Here is a 19,058-nt window from a genome sequence, read left to right as displayed (position 1 = left end):
CTTCCCTTGGATTTGTATTTTTGACCTTAGACCTTGAAGGATGACCTTGACCTTTTACCACAATGTGTTTGTCAGAAACACATGATTTATTTAACAAAAATATATAATTTGGCAGGTCAGATCATTCTGTCCATTTAAAGCTTATTACTTCCCTTGGATTTGTTTTTTCAACCCCGTGACCTAGTTTTTGACCTGGCATGACCCATGTTCGAACTTGAACTAGATATTGTCTAGATACAACTTCTGACCAAGTTTCGTAAAGATCGGATGAAAACTATTTGAATTAAAGAGCGGACACAAAAAGTGTGACAGACTGACAGATAGACTAACGGACATTGCGAAAACTATATACCCCCTTTTCTTCGAAAGGGTGCATACAAAAACAAGAGATGTTGGTTAATCATGAATGCAGCAAAGACATCCATGTAACCTTGACCTTTGTTTTCTTGATTTGAAAATCATCCTTCTTCTAGACTACCAGCACACTCATTTACATAATTAATACTATTAATTCTCTAGACATATGTGATAACCAACTTCGTTATTGCGCAAGTTGGTCACATGCTAATGTGACCTTAACCTTTTACCAATTGACCTCAAAATAAATAGGCTTAATTTATTCCCCCACAAGTAACTAGAACACCAATTAAGATGATAAAGCAGTATCTACTTATGAAAAAAAAACATTTCTTGATACAAGCTTATTTGACCTTGACTTTTGACTTTAAGACCTAAAAACAAAATACACTGTCTTTTCATACAAGGTAATCACTATACCAATGAGCATGATTGAAGGTCAAAGCATTTTTAAGAAAAAGTGCCGCAAAAAATTTCTTTTTACAAGAGTCTATGAACTTTAGCTTTTACTCAAAATCAATAGTCATCTTCCTTTCCTCACAAATAACAATCATACCAATTTAAATGTTTATACATCAAATCATTATCTAGTTATCACACTATTTAAGTAGTTTACGTGCTAGTTTAAGTGCTAAATAAATCTTGACATTCAATGAATCACAGCCTAAAATCAATGACATTGCAGTGGTTTAGTAGTAATGGTGTCTGCATAATGATGAGGTAGTCCTGGGTCTCAACTTTAAAATCATTCACAGGATCTTCTCTTGAGACCCCACGGTCTGTATCTACACTAGAAATGGACTCAAATGTGTATCTGTAAGCCTAAGTCTTTCAAAGCAATTGAGCCAAAATTATGTTTAAACTTGGCAAACAGCGATAGGTTACATTCCACTAACCTCATACTGGTTAGACAGCAGCAGATTGGTGTCCCTATGCAGCTCCTCTAACACTTCCGAGTATTTCGCAATCTGGATCGATCTAAACAAATAAAGAACTCTATGTCAATCCCCATGAATATCCTTTAGCTCACAGATAAACCCATAAAACATGTGTAAGGTCCTGAAAATACTCACCCATGTGGTCGTTACCGTAAATACACGAATATAATATGCATTTTTTTACCTCCCGAATTTTTCTTCAAGTAGGGGGTGCGTATTTTATACGAATGTAGAGCAGAGAAAAAAAATTCCTGTGAAAATTTTCAACTTAATCGTTGTTATTCCCTGCGTGTCAGCCATTGTTCTGTTCTGTCCTGTACTTTCCCCCAATCTGATTGAAGCACTCCTGGCAGGTAGTCCAGCCAAGATAAGTTTAAATCCAGTATCAGGTTTAAATCCAATAGTGAATTCACATAAACACACTTTTCACGCATGCCTTTGTACATTATATACAGTACTTAATTCATGAGACACTGTCTCGACATTGATTTAAACTGCGGCTTAATACAGGTTTATTATGGTATTTAGATAAATGAGATATAATTTAACTTAAAATGTTCAGTCGCACAACATTATTGTTTTTAGCGCGTGTTGTATGTCTAATTATGTAGGGTTAACAAAGGGGCCAGGTGTAAGCAGTTGCACTATTTTATTGTGTAGGTGGTAAATGTAGCATTGGCTGGCTCTAAAAATTCTACAGAGTTGGTAGTTGTATGACAAATGTTTTTGTGGGAGCAGTCCATTATAAGTTGGGTAAGGTCCACCCTGGTATTGAATAGTGATAGTCCAAGGAAATGGATCTCTTCAATGATTTCTGCTAACATTTTGGTTCCAATTTTTTATGTTCCTTTGAGTTGTTGGCAATCAAGCAGGAAGTGTTGCAGTGTCTCATCACCATGTCCACACATCAAACATGTTGGACTGACCTTGGCTTTGTTATATTGGCTGTACTGGTCTGGAAAGCATATGTTCCCGTTATTACTCTTGCCTTGATCTCTGCTTTTCGAACATCATGCTCCACTGGGAGAACCGACCTCCAGATGTTATGGGCTACTTTTGTAGGTTTGTCCTGTAATTGTATGTACTTAGGTGTAGATTTCTGTTCAATTTCTTCAGACCACTTTTGATGCCAGTATTGATTGATTTGTCTATCATGGTTGTCCATTTGGGTTTTCCAATAGAATGCTCAAAAAGGTGTCTGACATCTGGGATATTGAACTTATGAAGAGCCTTCCTGGAGACTGAAGCTAAAGAATGGCTGTCGAATGAGGCCATGGTAATTTCTCTAGAGAGTATGTTGTACTCTGCTGAGCCTTGGAGTCTATAAATATTGGTGAAGAGAGAGATCCTTTGTCTATCTATAATCAACTCAATAGGTTTGCTGCCCAGAAGTAAATGCACTCCTGCGGTTGCAGTACGTATATGTAGGCCTTGGAAGTGTTTAAACATACTCCTTTGTTGTCTGTCGAGCTTTTCTATGTTCCCTTTGGTTACCTGCAAGACTTCAACCCATACAAGGCTCTTGGTATTGCATAGATGTTCCATAATTTGAGAGCAACAACTGATGCTTAAGGTAACCGTCATGGCTAGACCTTATACAGTAGACTCTGCCAATACCGGACTCTCCGAATACCAGAACTCTCCCGATTCCGAACGGTTGGACCAGCCCCTTATTTTCCCCTTCTATTTCTTTGTTATTAAATGTTGAATAAACTGAACTCTCTCTAAACCGGAAACCGAACGGATATCTACTTAAATTTTGTCGTTTTAACGTAAAATACATTGAGTACACCGGACAGTCCAAATTCTCAGGACGCCCGAGGTGTGTAAATTTAACAATACCTAGTCAGCACGGCGCGTGCGGTGTCACACATTCCGCTCGTGCAATTATCGATAATTGGATTAAACATACCGGAAAGGTGTCAAGTCGTTTCCGCGGTATTGAAGTCCAATTAAACAAACTGTGAATGTCAATTATAGGCGTGCGGTAACACCAAAAAGTGATTGACGCGATCGTTTTTATAAGCTTATGATAAACAATTTAATTACAAGATTAATGCATGCCGTTGCGACGATCACTTTCTTGTGATCTTCTCGGGTAGTTTAAAAGATCTTATAGCCATGTTTTAATCGCTTATTGTTTGTTTGTCATATATCACTGTGAGAAATATGACCGTTCAGTATCCATCCATCTGTCTGCAAATTCATTCATTGCCAAGTCGGTTTTGAATGTTTTTTGCTGTAAATCGAATAACGGCACATTTTTTAAATAATACTTTAAACACAAACATAACATTAGAACAGGTATCACATGGTACATGTAAATGTATATGGTTTGTTTTATTTTCATATATGATTTTGTACACAATGCATACAATGCATATTTCGGCAATATGCATACTCTTGGTAAACCGGAACTCTCTGAAAACCGGACGATCAGGGCGGTCCCCAGACCGTCCAGTTTACAGAGAGTCTACTGTATTACCAATTTACCATACATGTTAAATAAATCAACCATTGGTATTATAGATATATAATAATACAACTTATTATTTTATTATTATAATTATTATCGTTCTGAATATTGTCAACTGGAATTAAATGTTATAAAAAACAGCGTCTATGTTTCTTTCTTTTGCAATTATGACTGCTTGAACCGGGAGTCTGCGATTGTAGGACAAACGGTACCCGGAAAATCGGCACCCAGTGTTTTTTTTCATACGCGGACTGTCGGCACCCTGTTAATTTGTTGACCCGGACAAACGGCACCTGATTTAATTGTATACCCGGACAAACAGCACCCTATTTTATGTCCCTGGTCATAGCTTTATATATGGGCAGAATTGTAAGAAAACGTGTTTTTATTGATGATATCACTGGAAATCTGGTTTAAAACCAATGATATGGCGATTTTTAGTTTGGGTCGAGTACAGTAAAGTACAAAAACGACCTAATAAATATGAATGATTAAACACGTTAATTCAAACCTTAACAAACACAATTGCGGATACAGGTGAATTAAGCAGAGAGAAGGTAAGAGCAAATGCAAATACATCTTTTACATACGGAAACTGAGCTGCAAGGCTATGTTTTTGCTAAATCTATGAATTTATCTTCCATATGCTAATAATAAGGGCTGCAAAGGATATCCGAAATATCCGAGATTTGCGGATCCCAAAATTCCCAAAGGAGAACAATAATTTGTAATCCGAAACACACTTCAAATTTTTTAATGTCAACACGATGTTTATGACTGCTTCCCATATAGTCCTCATGTATATTTCATGACAAAAGAGTGCAAAAATTATGCGGAGATGTAAAAGGTCGAGGTATACCCATGGAAAGCGTGCGTGTATTGAGTTTTTTATAAAAACTTTGTAAATTCTGTTGTTTTCTGTTAAAAGTATCTTTGGTATTTTTTGACGCAATTATATCGCGAATAAGTTGATATTTCCTCTAAATTAATTTGAAATCAAACAAGCCTTATCTTTATCCTTACGTTATTTTAGTTGAGTAATGATTAAAACAGTCATTGAACTGTATACTGACTCAAGAGAACATCTGGACGGAACTTGACGGTTTTATAACACAGTTTGTTGACGGGATTTAATTTCTAATCATCTCTTTTACCAAACCAATTAGTGGATTAGACTAATTAGTTCAACAAGGTGCTGACAGGCTTTATCGACCGCCTTTAATCGGGTGCCGTTTGTCCGGGTATACAAATAAATCGGGTGCCGATTGTCCAGGTCGACAAATTTAAAAGGTGCCAACTGTTCGCGTATGCAAAAAAACACTGGGTGCTGATTGTCCGGGTGCCGTTTGTCTGGATACTGGTGTCAGCAGGTGGCCCATGTGTTATCGGTAAAGTTGTTGAGATGGGCCATTGCTTGTCAGCAATGCTTGTGTTGATAAAAGGGGCCAGATTTATATGCCTGAGTGAACGAGCTAATTGACACTTACCGTCAAGGGCCTTTATAAACACAAAATTTTAGCATTGGGCATTATTATCTTCCAAACAGCCTACTGACTACATATCGTCAAATCAACAGCATCAACTGCGATCAAAGCAGCTCCAAATCACTCAAATCTTTTAAAATTTATTGTCTTGAAATTGTCAAAAAAGGCAATTATTAGCGCCGATCTTGAATTCTTGCAAAGGGCAAAGTACGTGCATCGCACACTGCCAAGGAAAAGCTTGCTGCTATTTCCTATGCAGAGGCACATGGCAACAGAGCAGCTGGACGCAAGTTTGGCTGTAATAAAGCATGTGTTTGTCTGTGGCGCAAGCAGAAACCCAGTCCGCTTAGCCAGAAAAAAACACCAATGGGCTGAGCAATAGGCAGTCGTCAAGTTTCCTCAACTAGAAAAGAGGCTGCTAGACTTCATAAACAACCGGCGTCGACAATGGATATCCATCTCAACCATCAAACTGGGCCTTGAAGCAAAAAGAACTTGCCAAAGGGATGGAAGGGACAGAGACATGCAAGGCCTCACATATGTGGGTGTGAAGGTTTATGGAGCGCCACAGCCTCTCCGTACACTGGGGCACCCACATAGGGCAGAAGCTTCCGGAAGACTACAAAGAAAAGCCGATTGAATTCCAGCGGTACATAATCAGACAAAGAAAGCGTTACGCTTTCCCATTTAGCCAGATTGGCAGTGCCAATCAAATGCCTCTGACGTTCCATTTGCCTACAAACACGACCGTATCATCTAAAAGGCAGAAGTTGGTTTCAATAACCACAACATGAAACACAAACAAGAGGGCCTGAAAGGCCCAAAGTCGCTCACCTTAGATAACAAGATATAATTGGGACAAATCTTCTGACCAAGTTTCATGAAGATCAGAAAATAAATGTGGCCTCTAGAGTGTTAACAAGATTTTACTAAAGCCATATAAGGAAAAATGCCCCGCCCCTTGGAAGCCATGTTTTTCAAGCAAACATAATTATTTTCGAACTCATCCAAGATATCATTGAGACCAATCTTCTGACCAAATTTCCTGAAGATTGGACAATAAATGTGGCCTCTAGAGTGTTAACAAGGTTTTACTAAAGCCATATATAGCCATATAAGGAAAAATGCCCCGTCCCTGGTGGCCATGTTTTTTAAAGTAACCAAAACCATTTTCGAACTCATCCAAGATATCATTAGGAAAAATCTTCTGACCAAGTTTCATGATGATTGGAAAATAAATGTGACCTCTAGAGTGCTAACAAAGTTTTAATATAGCCATATAAGGAAAAATGCCCCGCCCCCAAGGTGGCCATTTTTTTCAACCAACCGGCATCATTTTTAAACTCGTCCAAGATATTATTGGGATAGATCTTCTCACAGAGTTTCATAAAGATCATACTATAAATGTGGCCTCTAGAGTGTTAACAAGATTTTACTATAGCCATATTAGGAATAATGCCCCGCCCCTTTGAAGCCATGTTTTTCAAGCAAACGTAACCATTTCGAACTCATCCAAGATATCATTGAGACCAATTTTCTAACCAAATTTCATGAAGATTGGACAATAAATGTGGCCTCTAGAGAGTTAACAAGGCAAATGTTGACACCGCACAATGCACGATGCACGACGGACAAAAGGCGATCACAAAAAACGCTTCACAGTTATGCTGGCCTGCACAGCTGACAGGGGCAAGTTACCGCCTTACATCATCTTCAAGCGTAAGACCATGCCCAAAGGCGTCAAGTGGCCGAAGGGAGTAAAAATGCGGGTGCACGAGAAAGGGTGGATGGACACGAACCTTGTCCACAACTGGATCAAGAGTGGGGAGGTTGTCCAGGTGGTGTCTCCCAGCGTTCCCTACTTGTCCTCGACGCCTTCAGGGCACATAAGTCAGTTGTCCTACTACAAGACGAATCTGGCCTTTATACCTGGAGGGATGACCTGCATGCTGCAGCCACTAGACGTCAGCATCAGCAAGCCTATGAAGCAAATGCTGCAGATGAAGTGGAACGAATGGTACTGCAGCGGTCCACAGTCATATACTGCCAGAGGGATCTTGAGGAGATCTGCTGTTGGATAGTTGACTGCTGGCAGCAACTAGATCCTCACCAATTCCGGACCTCGCTGCAGACGAAGAGACAGATCCAATCACAGAGGAGACATTCTACACGGATGTTGATCCGCAAGGCATGTCTTCCAAAGAAATTGCTCGCTTTTTCCAAAGTGACAACGAGAGAGATTTCAAGGGATTCGTCAAAGTGACCTGTGATCGACTCGTCACTAGCGAGAAACAACAAAACAGCCCTTGTCAGGGCAACCATTTGTCTTAGAAAGAATTGGTTGGTTTTCACACCTAGAGGCTAGTACTGTGCTCGTATTTACCAAACAATTCTTTGACTTCAGTCTAAGGGTACAGAATATTCTTCAAATTGTCATTTTCAAGAATTTCTTAAATTTTTAGTCAAACTTGGAATAAACCTTATCTATCTACATCTTGTAGAACAGTTTGTTAATGATATAATCACCAGTGGTAGCCTAAATATGTTCAAACACTAAATTTATTTTTCTTGGTTCTAATAATTGCTGAATACCATTGCCAAACACATTAAAACCCCGTTTTCACAGAGCACAGCCCAAACCGATTTATTAACTGCATGAACTATAAAAGCGTGAAATCGACTTGTATTGATACATTTCTGCTCTGATATAACAAGCCAACAATCACATGTAAATAATGTTATCTTTTTATTTATTGTACATGTTTTTTTAAAATGAGTTTCCTTTATAACAATAAAGCTTGACAAGAGTGCCAAACTGTCGCAAGATACGCTCGTTCGAAGGTTTTGGACACCATGCTCAATGCTTGAAATGCACTAAGTGACCTTGAGACCTAGTTATTGACCCGGCATGACCCATATTTGAACTTGACCTACATATCATCTAGATACAACTTCTGACCAAATTAGGTGAAGATCAGATGAAAACTACTTCAATTTGAGAGCGGACACCATGCTAAATGCTTGAAATGCACTAAGTAACCTCGTGATCTAGTTTTTGACCCTAGATGACCCATATTTGAACTTGACCTACATATCATCTAGACACAACTTTTGACCAAATTTGGTGAAGAGCGGGTGAAAACTACTTCAATTAGAGAGCAGACACCATGCTTAATCCTTGAAATGCACTAAGTGACCCCGTGACATAGTTTTTGACCTGGCATGACCCATATTCAAACTTGACCTAGATATTGTCTAGACACAACTTCTGACCAAGTCTGGTGAAGATCAGATGAAAACTATTTAAATTAGAGAGCCAACACTGCTGTGGACGCTGCCCCCGCCCGCCCGCCGCGCGCGGGCGTATAAAAATGACGGGATAAATAGGATGGAAGGTAATTATTGATTTAAGATAAGGTTTGTTACTAAGCAACACAAATTCAGACACTTTCCAAGGCTTAATATTGAGATTTTCTAGGCCTTTCCAAATCTATAGTAAACACTATAATTATAGTCTTTTATACATCCCACACACCGGCTGTGGGAAACTCTTACCTATCAGTGTCATCTATGGGTTCAAAATCACTATAGACCTTACCTATCAGTGTCATCTATGGGTTCAAAATCACTATAGACCCTACCTATCAGTGCCATCTATGGGTTCAAAATCACAATAGACCTTACCTATCAGTGTCATCTATGGTTTCTAAATCACTATAGGCCTTACCTATCAGTGTCATCTATGGGTTCAAAATCGCTGTCACTAGACCCTCGTCTGCCTCTAAAGCGTTGTGTCCACTTAGCACTGAAATGTAACAAATAGACTGAATAGTGCAGAGCTTAAGATATGACGGGGTTTCTGTTAATTCACAATTACTTTTTAAAATAAGGCAAATATCTTTTGAAATTGTAAGAAGTTGGAACTTATACTCTCTTTAAAATAGATGCAAAGGATATATTGGTCAACATTGAATATCTTACACAAAAATATTTATTTTGAAAAAATTAACATTTCTGCAATCTACTGTCTTAATGTATTTGATCTGACATTACTATAACTTTACAAAACATATGCATGCACATTTTTATGTGGTGATGGCCTAGTGGATATGATGTTTAACCCTTTCCCACTTAGAAAGGTATTTTGACACATTTGTAGTCCCTTAGAAAGTTAAATTTAATTAAAGGCCTTTGTAACTAGATTCAAGTTTCAAAGGATTCATTTCCAACCCTTAGATACTGATGAGCAGCAAACAGCATTAACCTGAACAGCCTGTGAGTTACTCACAGGCTGTTCAGGTTTTATACTGTTTGCACATAGCCATTTTCACTTTGCCTCTGAGTGGGAAAGGGTTAAACAACACTGGGAGCATTCTCAAGATCTTCTGTAAAGACTCCAAGTACTGGTTCTACCCGGAGAAGGCCTCTAGTGTCTCAAGATATAAAACAAGAGCACCACATAACGGGTGCCACGCTCAGCTGCGGGTGAAATTTTTAATAAATGAAAGCTTGTCAGATTTTTTTTGATTTTTTTAAGATGTCACAGTGACCTTGACTTTCGACCTTGTAACCCAAAAATGGGTGTGGCATGTAGAACTAATCAAGGTGCAGTTACATATGAAGTTTCAAAGTTGTAGGTTGAAGCACTTTGATTTTAGAGCCAATGTTGTAAACCTTAACAAAATGTTAAGGTTTTAGCACGACGCGGACAGCGGACAACGAGCTGGCTATGACAATACCTCAGGATTTTTCCGAAAACAGCCGAGCTAAAAAATTTACTAAATTAAACACTCTTTTGAATTCTTACGGGTTGATCACTCCCCTGTACCAGAGCAATGCAAAGGCGCAGATTACAGCAGCAAAGACGATAGCCAGGCAGATACCAACTATCCAACCGTTATTCGTAGGCGGCACTGTCGGCGTGGGCTGGGTAGCGAAGGGTCCAAACCTAGTGCCAACTGTGCATAGAACTGATGTACATGCAAATGGGTAGACCCTGAAATATATTAATTATATTGTTTAATGAATACATGCATAGTAACATATGTTGTTACTACAGGTAAAAAATGTAAAATATAACACAATAATTCATTTATTATTATTGTTTACGATTCTTTATTTTAACACTTATTATAATTTATAATGGACTTGCGAACATAAATACTATTGTCAATACTCAATCAACTTAATTTTTTAAACATAGAATTGCATGTTTTCATCATTACATTTCTAAGCTTTAGATGTATGAAAAGGTTTGAAAATGTCAATGCTGACATATAACAAGAGGGTCAAATCACTAGAGTTGCTCAGCTGCAACCCAAAGCAACTGTACAGTTTTCAGCAGCTTTTGAGCAGTTTTTGTAATTAATGTCGCTTCTGACTTTAACCAAAGAGCTTTTTTGAACTCAGCTAAACTGTTATTAGAACAAAACTTCTGAGCTGAAAAAACATAATTGATTGAGAAAAGTAACATTAAAAACAAATAAATTCCACTTGTGTCTCAAAACTCAACATATGTAAAAACAACAACTCAACCTTGAACTGAAAGTCATGCAGGTAGACTCTAACACCAACAATCAGGTAAATATCTATCTTTGCAAACAAAATCTGGATAAGTTTTCTTTCAGAGGAAATTTTTGAGTCCAAGGCCAGAAACTTTGTCAAAAATAAATGGACCATAACAAAACTCAAACTTGATCTGTAACTCATGCAGGTAGACTCAAACCAAAAATTACGGTAGGTAAAGCATGACTGAACAAGAGATGTGTTTGTCACAAATACAATGCACCCTATTGCGCCGCTTTGAAGTAAAATTTTAATATAACATTTGGCAGGTTTAGAAATTATCTCCCTTTTAAAGCTTATTACTTCCCTTGGATTGTATTTTTTGACTTTTGACCTTGAAGGATGACCTTGACCTTTTACCACTCAAAATGTGCAGCTTCATGAGATACACATGCATGCCAAATAACCAAGGTTAAAGTTTTGGGACAAATACAATGAATGACAGACAGACAGACATGCCAAAAACAATATGCCCCGATCTTTCGATCCGAAAAAATGCTGGAAAAGTATTATTATAAAGAAAAGGCCTGCAACTTTATCAAAGTTCAATGGGCAAGAACGAAACTCAAACTTGTATTGTAAGTAATGTAGATTGACTCACAAACCAAAAAACAGGTTAATAACTGCAAGCGTTTAGCAAAAAGGTCTGAAACAGTTATTGTAGAGAAAATTTATAAGTCCTTGGCCCATAACTTTGCCAAAAATCAATGGACTGGGACAAAACTCAAACTTGATCTGTAATTCATGCAGGTATAGGCTGTCATACCAAAATTCAGCTTAACAACTCAAAGTAGTAAAAAAACATCCTCAAACATGCAAAACGGACGGAATGTCCAACTACTATATTATGCCTTCTTACTGTGGGCATACAAATTAAGTTTTGTTTTGACAAATTAATCCAGATTTGACTTTAAAATATGTTTATGTTCTCCAATAATGCAATCTTTTACCAGAACTGTGTGCTAGGTGGCAGTTCTCCATTACAATATTCTGTATCAAGACCAGTACAGATTTCAGATCCAATCTCCACCTTAATCATCCCTGTAAAAAAAAATGCAAAATTTATCATTTTTAACCATTATAAGTGCACTTACTAAATATAAAATTAAGAGGGCCAAAGGCTGTAAGGTGCTCACCTGAGACCCCTGGCAATGTAACTGTTCTAAGCTGGTAGTGTTAAATAGGTTTCACAATTAAACTGCCCCAACACCTAGCAGCCATGTTGTTAAACAAACCACAATAATCTTTATTTCAGTCTAGGTATCATTAGAACACAATATTTCGAGTTTTCTGAGCAAAATTCATCATGAGTGTGTTACAAATGTGATTACTAGAGTGTTCAAAAGGTTGTACAATAGCCATATATGAAAAAATTGTCTTAGAAATCAATAGAACAAATGGTAAGACCAAGAGGATTGGTTGATAAACGTGACATCTAGAGTATTCACAATGTTTAATTATAACCATTTAAGGAAACCTGCTGACCATGTTTTTCAAACGACCAGAATAAATTTCAAACTCAGCTAAGATATCATTGATCAAATGTTCTGACGAAGTTTCATAACATTGGGCTATAAATGTGAGTGACCAAGGCCACCTGAGATACAAAGGAACTAACATGTTCTGTGAAGCCGAAGATATCATTAGAACAAATGTTTTGACCAAGTTTCACGAAGATTGGACAGTACATGTACATGCGTCTTCTAGAGTGTTAACAAGGCCACATAAGGAAAAAAGCCTCACGCCCTGGCGACCATGTCTTTCAACCAACCAGAACCACTTTTGAACTCGTCCAAGATATCATTGAGACAAATCTTCTGACCAAGTTTCCTGAAGATCGGACATTAAATGTTGCCTCTAGAGTGTTAAAAAGGTTTTAATATAGCCATATATAGCCATATAAGGAAAAATGCCCTGCCCCCTGGCGGCCATGCTTTTCAACCAACCGGAACCATTTGCGAACTCTTCCAAAATATTTAGATCGGACAATAAATGTGGCCTCTAGAGTGTAAAATGTTGACGATGCATAATGGACGACTGACGAAAGGGGATCACAAAAGCTCACCAATGAGCATGTTGTGCTCATGTGAGCTAATAATCAGACAGTTATACAATATAACATGAAGTGCTGTCTTAGGTTAACACTATTTAAATTTAACATGCACTTTTTATCAGAAACACTGTGCAAGAAGTGCCATTTTTCAATGCATGTGCCATGCCGCTCTGACCTTCAAGTTAAAAAACTTTTGGACACTGATGCAATTTTGTGAATGATGAAATGACTCCAATTAAAATAGTTCTTTATATATACAAAATGCTTATTGAAATTGATGGTATTCATACGAAACTGACATATGAATCCCAATGACAAAGTAAGAATAGAGGGACCAATACAGACAAACATACACCTAGCCAAAAACATCTGATTAATTTGAGACAACAAATATGGTAATTTGATAAGTGAAAGGGGAATGAATCGCATTTAGTGTGTATAAGCAAACAACTTGCTGAAATATGTTGAATACTGTAAAAAAAGCAATCCAAACAATTCATACAGCCAAAAGATTATTGGTATTAATGCCGTGGCATTTAGTTTTGAATGTTTTTTCATTCCAATGATAAATAAACTGGATGTGAAAAAAACTTTACAGACAATCTTGCTTCTATTGACCTTTTCGACATTATTTTAAGGGAGACAACTCTGAGTGGATTTAGTGAGGTCGGGGGGGGGGGGGGGGGTTATTAGCTTAGTATCTTGTTTATGCTTTATTTCGATTTTATTGTGTTTAAAGTAGGTAAAAACGAAACATTCCAAAAGCAGGTGGGGTATGGACAAATATCTTATGTTTTAAGTTTGGGCAAATAAGAAGTTTGAAGACATTTGTTAAAATGCTTTTCTTTAAAAAGAACGATAATTTTAAACCAGATAACTTTGCTGTCTTTAAATGTTATTGAATGGTTTATTGTTATAGCAACATTTTTTTCAGGAACATCACAGTGTCAACAGAAACTGGGATACTGCATGTATCTCATTCTGCATGAAGCTCAAGACTTCTACACCTGGATTTTTTTAACTCTCACAATTAATATTATACATCACCACAGTAACATGTTCTTTGAAAAAAATATAAAGATACTTATGATGTGTTTCTACTTCATACCCCTTCATTAAAAAATATCCTACACATTCAGAAATATAATAAATGGTGGTTTAAGTTGCTACACATCCAATGTTGTCATGTAATCATTTAACATAACATGTGATGTGTTGACATGACTATTAACACTTCTAAGAAAACATTTACTTCAAATTAAAATCAGTGTCCCCGGTTAAATGTCCATGGGCTAAATATCCATTTGGGTGAAACTTTCACCTGCATCACAGTTATCCCTTAATTGGTTGTGTGTGAGGCTATCACCATTAACCACCCGTTCATGGCAGATTTGTTCAAAACAAGACAATTATCAATGTTGGAAGAATTGTAATTTGGGCTATTAAATTTCCAGATTCATATACACTGCAACGCCGATATATCGCAGACCGTTATATCGCGCTGTCCAATATATCGTGCTTTGGCTATAGCTCCCAAAAATCGGACGAGCATGATAATAAATGACATGTTTTAATCTGAGAATTAGCTAACTTAAACAAAAAAAACGGTTCTAGCTAGTATTTGCACCCTATATGTCGCGGCTTACTATGGCTCGCAGTGAAGCGTGAAAAACAGTCGATAAGTGACAGTGTTTTTACACAGGGCTGGGGTTATTTTTAACACTTAAGAAATAACCAATTAGTGTCATTGCAAAGGTAATATTGATGGCAGTTTACTGGTATACAAATCTTTAAATTTTGGTACTGGTCATGAATTTCTTTGTCCTGATAAACAGCGCGCAAAAATTGGCATGGGTGTATTTATTTGTAAATAAAAGTTTCGAAGCGGGTACAACATTGAGATAATTTAATTTCCATTAAAAGTTTCGTTGTAAATTTCAACTCAAGGACCTCGGTATCTTGCGAATTATGTGGCTTTGACATTTCCTCTTAATAAAATATAATTCAAACACTCTGTATTGTTACTGTTACGCTGTTTCAGTTCATTCATTAGGACTATTTATTGGAGTAAATTCGAATCTATGCACAATTATATTTAATACGTTTTTTACGGCAAGAATTCTTTTAGCTGATTCGCGAGCGATCGTACATGACAATAAAAAATATAACTATATTTTGTTTTTTATGATAAATGCAGATACGTGTGTAGTTTTGAAAATGTTTATTGAAGAATTGGTTTGCAATTATTACTATACAAATATTTAACAGCGCCCTATATAAAATGAAAACATAGGGGAAATTTGACAAATAAACTGCAATACAATTAAGTAAGACATTTCTCGAGTTATATCGCACGCCGGATATATCACGCTCGCAATCTTTGGACCCCACCAACCGCGATATATCGGCGTTGCAGTGTAGTCGGGCTAGTGGGTATATTAATCTGTTCTTTTAATGCATAAAGATTCGGTCTAGTTCATGTTCAAAAATGCTTAAGTGATGACTGCTTGTACATGCTGGTTAGTCTGAGACATTCCAACAAACAATAACTGTGACAGTCCAAATACTTGCTTAAAAGTGTACGAGAGCTTGTGTGTGTGCATGGTACCAGCTCATCCCAAAAACTGATTCACTATTTAGTTTTAAACCTAATAGAAATAAAACCTGACTGTAAAATGGATACTATCATTGTAAAGATTTTGTTGTTGGGGTGAAATATTATAAATTGTAATCCCTATGATTAACACAGAAAAACATTAACCAAATGCGAATTCCTGTTGTTGAAGCAGAGCAAAGACCTGAAAGTACAGATGATTAATGGATGATGTTCCTTATGATAGTACTAGTAAGTACTAGTTGGTTTGTCTTTTTGATACTATATTGAATTTTTTTCATTAATAAAATGGGGTTAACTTAGTTAACCTGCTCAGTGGTTGAATCTACAGGAAATGTTATCATAAGCACATAGTTGCAATGTATTTGATACACATATGCCAGTGACCCTCAACTGCCATTTTGGTTACAGACAGGGTAGCTAGGTGAAATTATTTCTAAGGGATGAACCCGAGTTGAGGCTCAAACTTACCAACCCATGAGTGAGTCACAGATCAGCACTCTACCGGTTTAGCTGGCTGGGGTAAGGTTGGAAGTGGGGACTTACTTTTGCTTAATAATGATATTAAATAATATTCTAGTTGTCAACAATATGTTTTTATGTATTTTAAAAGCACAACAAGTTAGGCTTGCAACAATAGTAATAACAAGAGCCTTGCGGGTGCAGACCGCTCATCTATTTTTCTTTTTAAAGGTGAAGGGACCTATCTCAATTTCAATCACAAAGGAGGGAGGGGTGGAGTGGAGAGGGTGTATAGTGTGGGTGTGTGGTCATTTATTAAATTATCTTCCAAAAATGAAAAAAAATTGAAAAAAACATGTTTCAAAAAAAAAAAACATTAAGGGGGGAGGGGGGTTTGGGCCTGGTATAGTGTGAGGGTGTGGTGGTCATTTATTGGATGATCTTTAAAAAAAAAAATAATAATAATAATAATTTGACCTTGAGAGTCAAGATCATTCAAGAGTCAAGGTAAAATTCAACTTGCCAGGTACAGTACCCTCATGATAGCATGAAAGTATTTGAAGTTTGAAAGCAATAGCCTTGATACTATATAAGTAAAGTGGATCTAAACACAAAATTTAACCATATATTCAAAGTACCTAAGTCAAAAAAGGGCCATTATTCCATAAAAATGACAACCAGAGTTCTGCAACTTGTTCTTTACTGTCCCCTTATGATAGTTTGTGAGTGTTCCAAGTATGAAGCAATATCAATGATACTTTAGGGGTAAAAGTGGACCAAAACACAAAACTTAACCAACTTTTCAATTTTCTAAGTATAAAAAGGGCAAATAATTCTGTCAAAATGCCAGTCAGAGTTACATAACTTTGCCTGCACAGTCCCCTTATGATAGTTAGTAAGTGTTGCAAGTATGAAAGCAATAGCTTGGGTACTTAAGGAATAAATGGACCTAAACACAAAACTTAACCAAAATTTTCAATTTTCTTAGTATAAAAAGGGCACATAATTCTAACAAAATTCACGCCAGAGTTATCTAACTTTGCCTGCCCAGTCCCCTCACGATAGTAAGTAAGTGTACCAAGTTTGAATGCAATAGCATTGATACTTAATGAGAAAAGTGGACCTAAACGCAAAACTTAACGGGACGCCGACACCAACGCCAAGGTGATAATAGCTTTTTTTTTCTTCAAAAAATAGATGAGCTAAAAATATATAGATTATTATAAAATTTACAAATAAAATATATTTAACTATAAAGTAGTCTTATGGTTACTGAAATGTGCAAATATCAATTGGTTTTTATTTTTGCAAATTTAGAAAACTGAGCTTATATCATAAAAAAATGTTTATTTTCACAGGCTGTCAAGTGACCTTTTTTTGAAAAAGTAGGAAAAAATAGGAACTACTTTTGCAAGAAAAGTAGGAAAAAAGAAGGAAAAAGTAGGAACTTTTCCCTCAAAAGTAGGAATACATAATACTTATTTTTTAGACACAGGTCCAGGAAACATAGCTTGAAACAGAGCAGGAGTGCCATCACATGTTCTGTATGGATACCCACTTGAAGCTACCTTAAGGGCCCAGAAGATTTCAGCCTTTTGTACCTGTTCCTTGTGTGATGGATGTACTTGCATACAGATAGATTTATCCCCACAACCCTGAGAGCTGCTTGGCTTTTGGGCACTTCCAAACAAACGCTTTTGTGAGTTATCATGCATGTATTTCATGTTTTCCTTGTGTTTTTATCCATCTGCATGACTTATAAGTTGATTAGCACCAGAAATACTACAAGATGGACTTCATTCAGACAGTACAATATCTTGCAAACTCATTGCCGGTATCTCTCTTGCACCATGATCCCAGTGTTTTTCCACTGTTGTCCAACTTCTCCATCCATGAAGGGTTAAACTTTGTTTTCCCACTAGGAATTTTAGCACTTATAGTGTATCTATGATAATTAAGTTTCAAGCAAAGCTACCCTGATAAAGAAGTATACATGTAATTAGATGCTGTTCATTTTGGTGTATCATCAAATAAGTGGTTAGAGGTCTTCTGTGTATCGATATAAAAATGGTAATATATTGTGCATGTTATATCCTTAAGCAGAAGACCAAATTTATTTAGTGATACACCAACTTGTTGTACAAGATTAATACTAGTATATAAAGCAGTGTCAATGCTCTGCTACAGCTACATTGTGAAACCTTTAAATTGACAATAGGGTGCAGTTATAATGACTTAAGTTACATTCAAAATGACTGGTCATTGCAGAGCAGATTATGCAACTGGAGATAGGACCTTATCACCTGACATCTTTTATGACATCATTGATTGGGCAATGAAACAGTTGCACTACATTGTTTATTCCAGTTTCAAATAATGGCTTTTACATTATTGATGACTTTGCGGGAGTGTAATAATGCCGTTTAATAATTTTAATACTTCGCTTTAATACCTTGAAGTTACCTCACTAGCTATGGCATCATAAGACAAGACTTGTGTTTGTCCGAAACACCGAAACACAATGCCCACTATTGCGCAGCTTTGAAATAAAATTTCAATATATCATTTGGCAGGTTTAGAAATTATCTCCCTTTTAAAGCTTATTACTTCCCTTGGATTGTATTTTTTAACTTTTGACCTTGAAGGATGACCTTCACCTTTTACCACTCAAAATGTGCAGCTTCATAAGATACACATGCATGCCAAATATCAAGTTGCTATCTTCAATATTGCAAAAGGTATGGCCCATATTAAAGTTTTCGGACGGACACACACACACAGACAGACAGACAGACAGACAAACGGTCTGACAGTACAACTGCAATATGCCACCCTACCGGGAGCATAAAAATGTATCAGGGCATTTAGGCTCTGTGCATTTATCTTTAATTACTTAACATGATGTACCTATGATATCAATAGAACATCATATCCGTTGTCATGTAATACAGAATTTATTACATTATATTTGTAAATGATGAAAACTCGGCAAAGCATCAGTTTTATCTTTTTTCCAATAACTTGTGTAATAAATTCCATATTACATAACCACTCATACAATACATGTATCTCTATATCTCTACATTCCAAACAGCAATATCATGTAAAC

The 19,058-nt window shown here is 36.8% G+C and overlaps 1 protein-coding gene across 1 annotated transcript in view; it reads right to left on the bottom strand.

The window, feature by feature from the left end:
* The window catches only part of LOC127852784 (receptor-type tyrosine-protein phosphatase beta-like), a 109,588-nt gene that overhangs the window by 28,409 nt on the left and 62,121 nt on the right, over positions 1-19,058 (bottom strand). The window contains exons 16-19 of the mRNA XM_052386751.1: positions 11,771-11,861; positions 10,063-10,251; positions 8,983-9,060; positions 1,254-1,335 (exon numbers count right to left, since the gene is read on the bottom strand). Of these exons, the coding sequence (XP_052242711.1) occupies positions 1,254-1,335; positions 8,983-9,060; positions 10,063-10,251; positions 11,771-11,861 (440 nt within the window). The remainder of the gene's footprint in view (positions 1-1,253; positions 1,336-8,982; positions 9,061-10,062; positions 10,252-11,770; positions 11,862-19,058) is intronic.

The sequence above is a fragment of the Dreissena polymorpha genome, chromosome 12 (genome assembly GCF_020536995.1).
Source record: "Dreissena polymorpha isolate Duluth1 chromosome 12, UMN_Dpol_1.0, whole genome shotgun sequence".
Classification (NCBI taxonomy): Eukaryota; Metazoa; Mollusca; class Bivalvia; order Myida; family Dreissenidae; genus Dreissena; species Dreissena polymorpha.
Note: the sequence above shows the minus strand (reverse complement) of the source record. Positions and strands in the feature narration are given on the sequence as shown.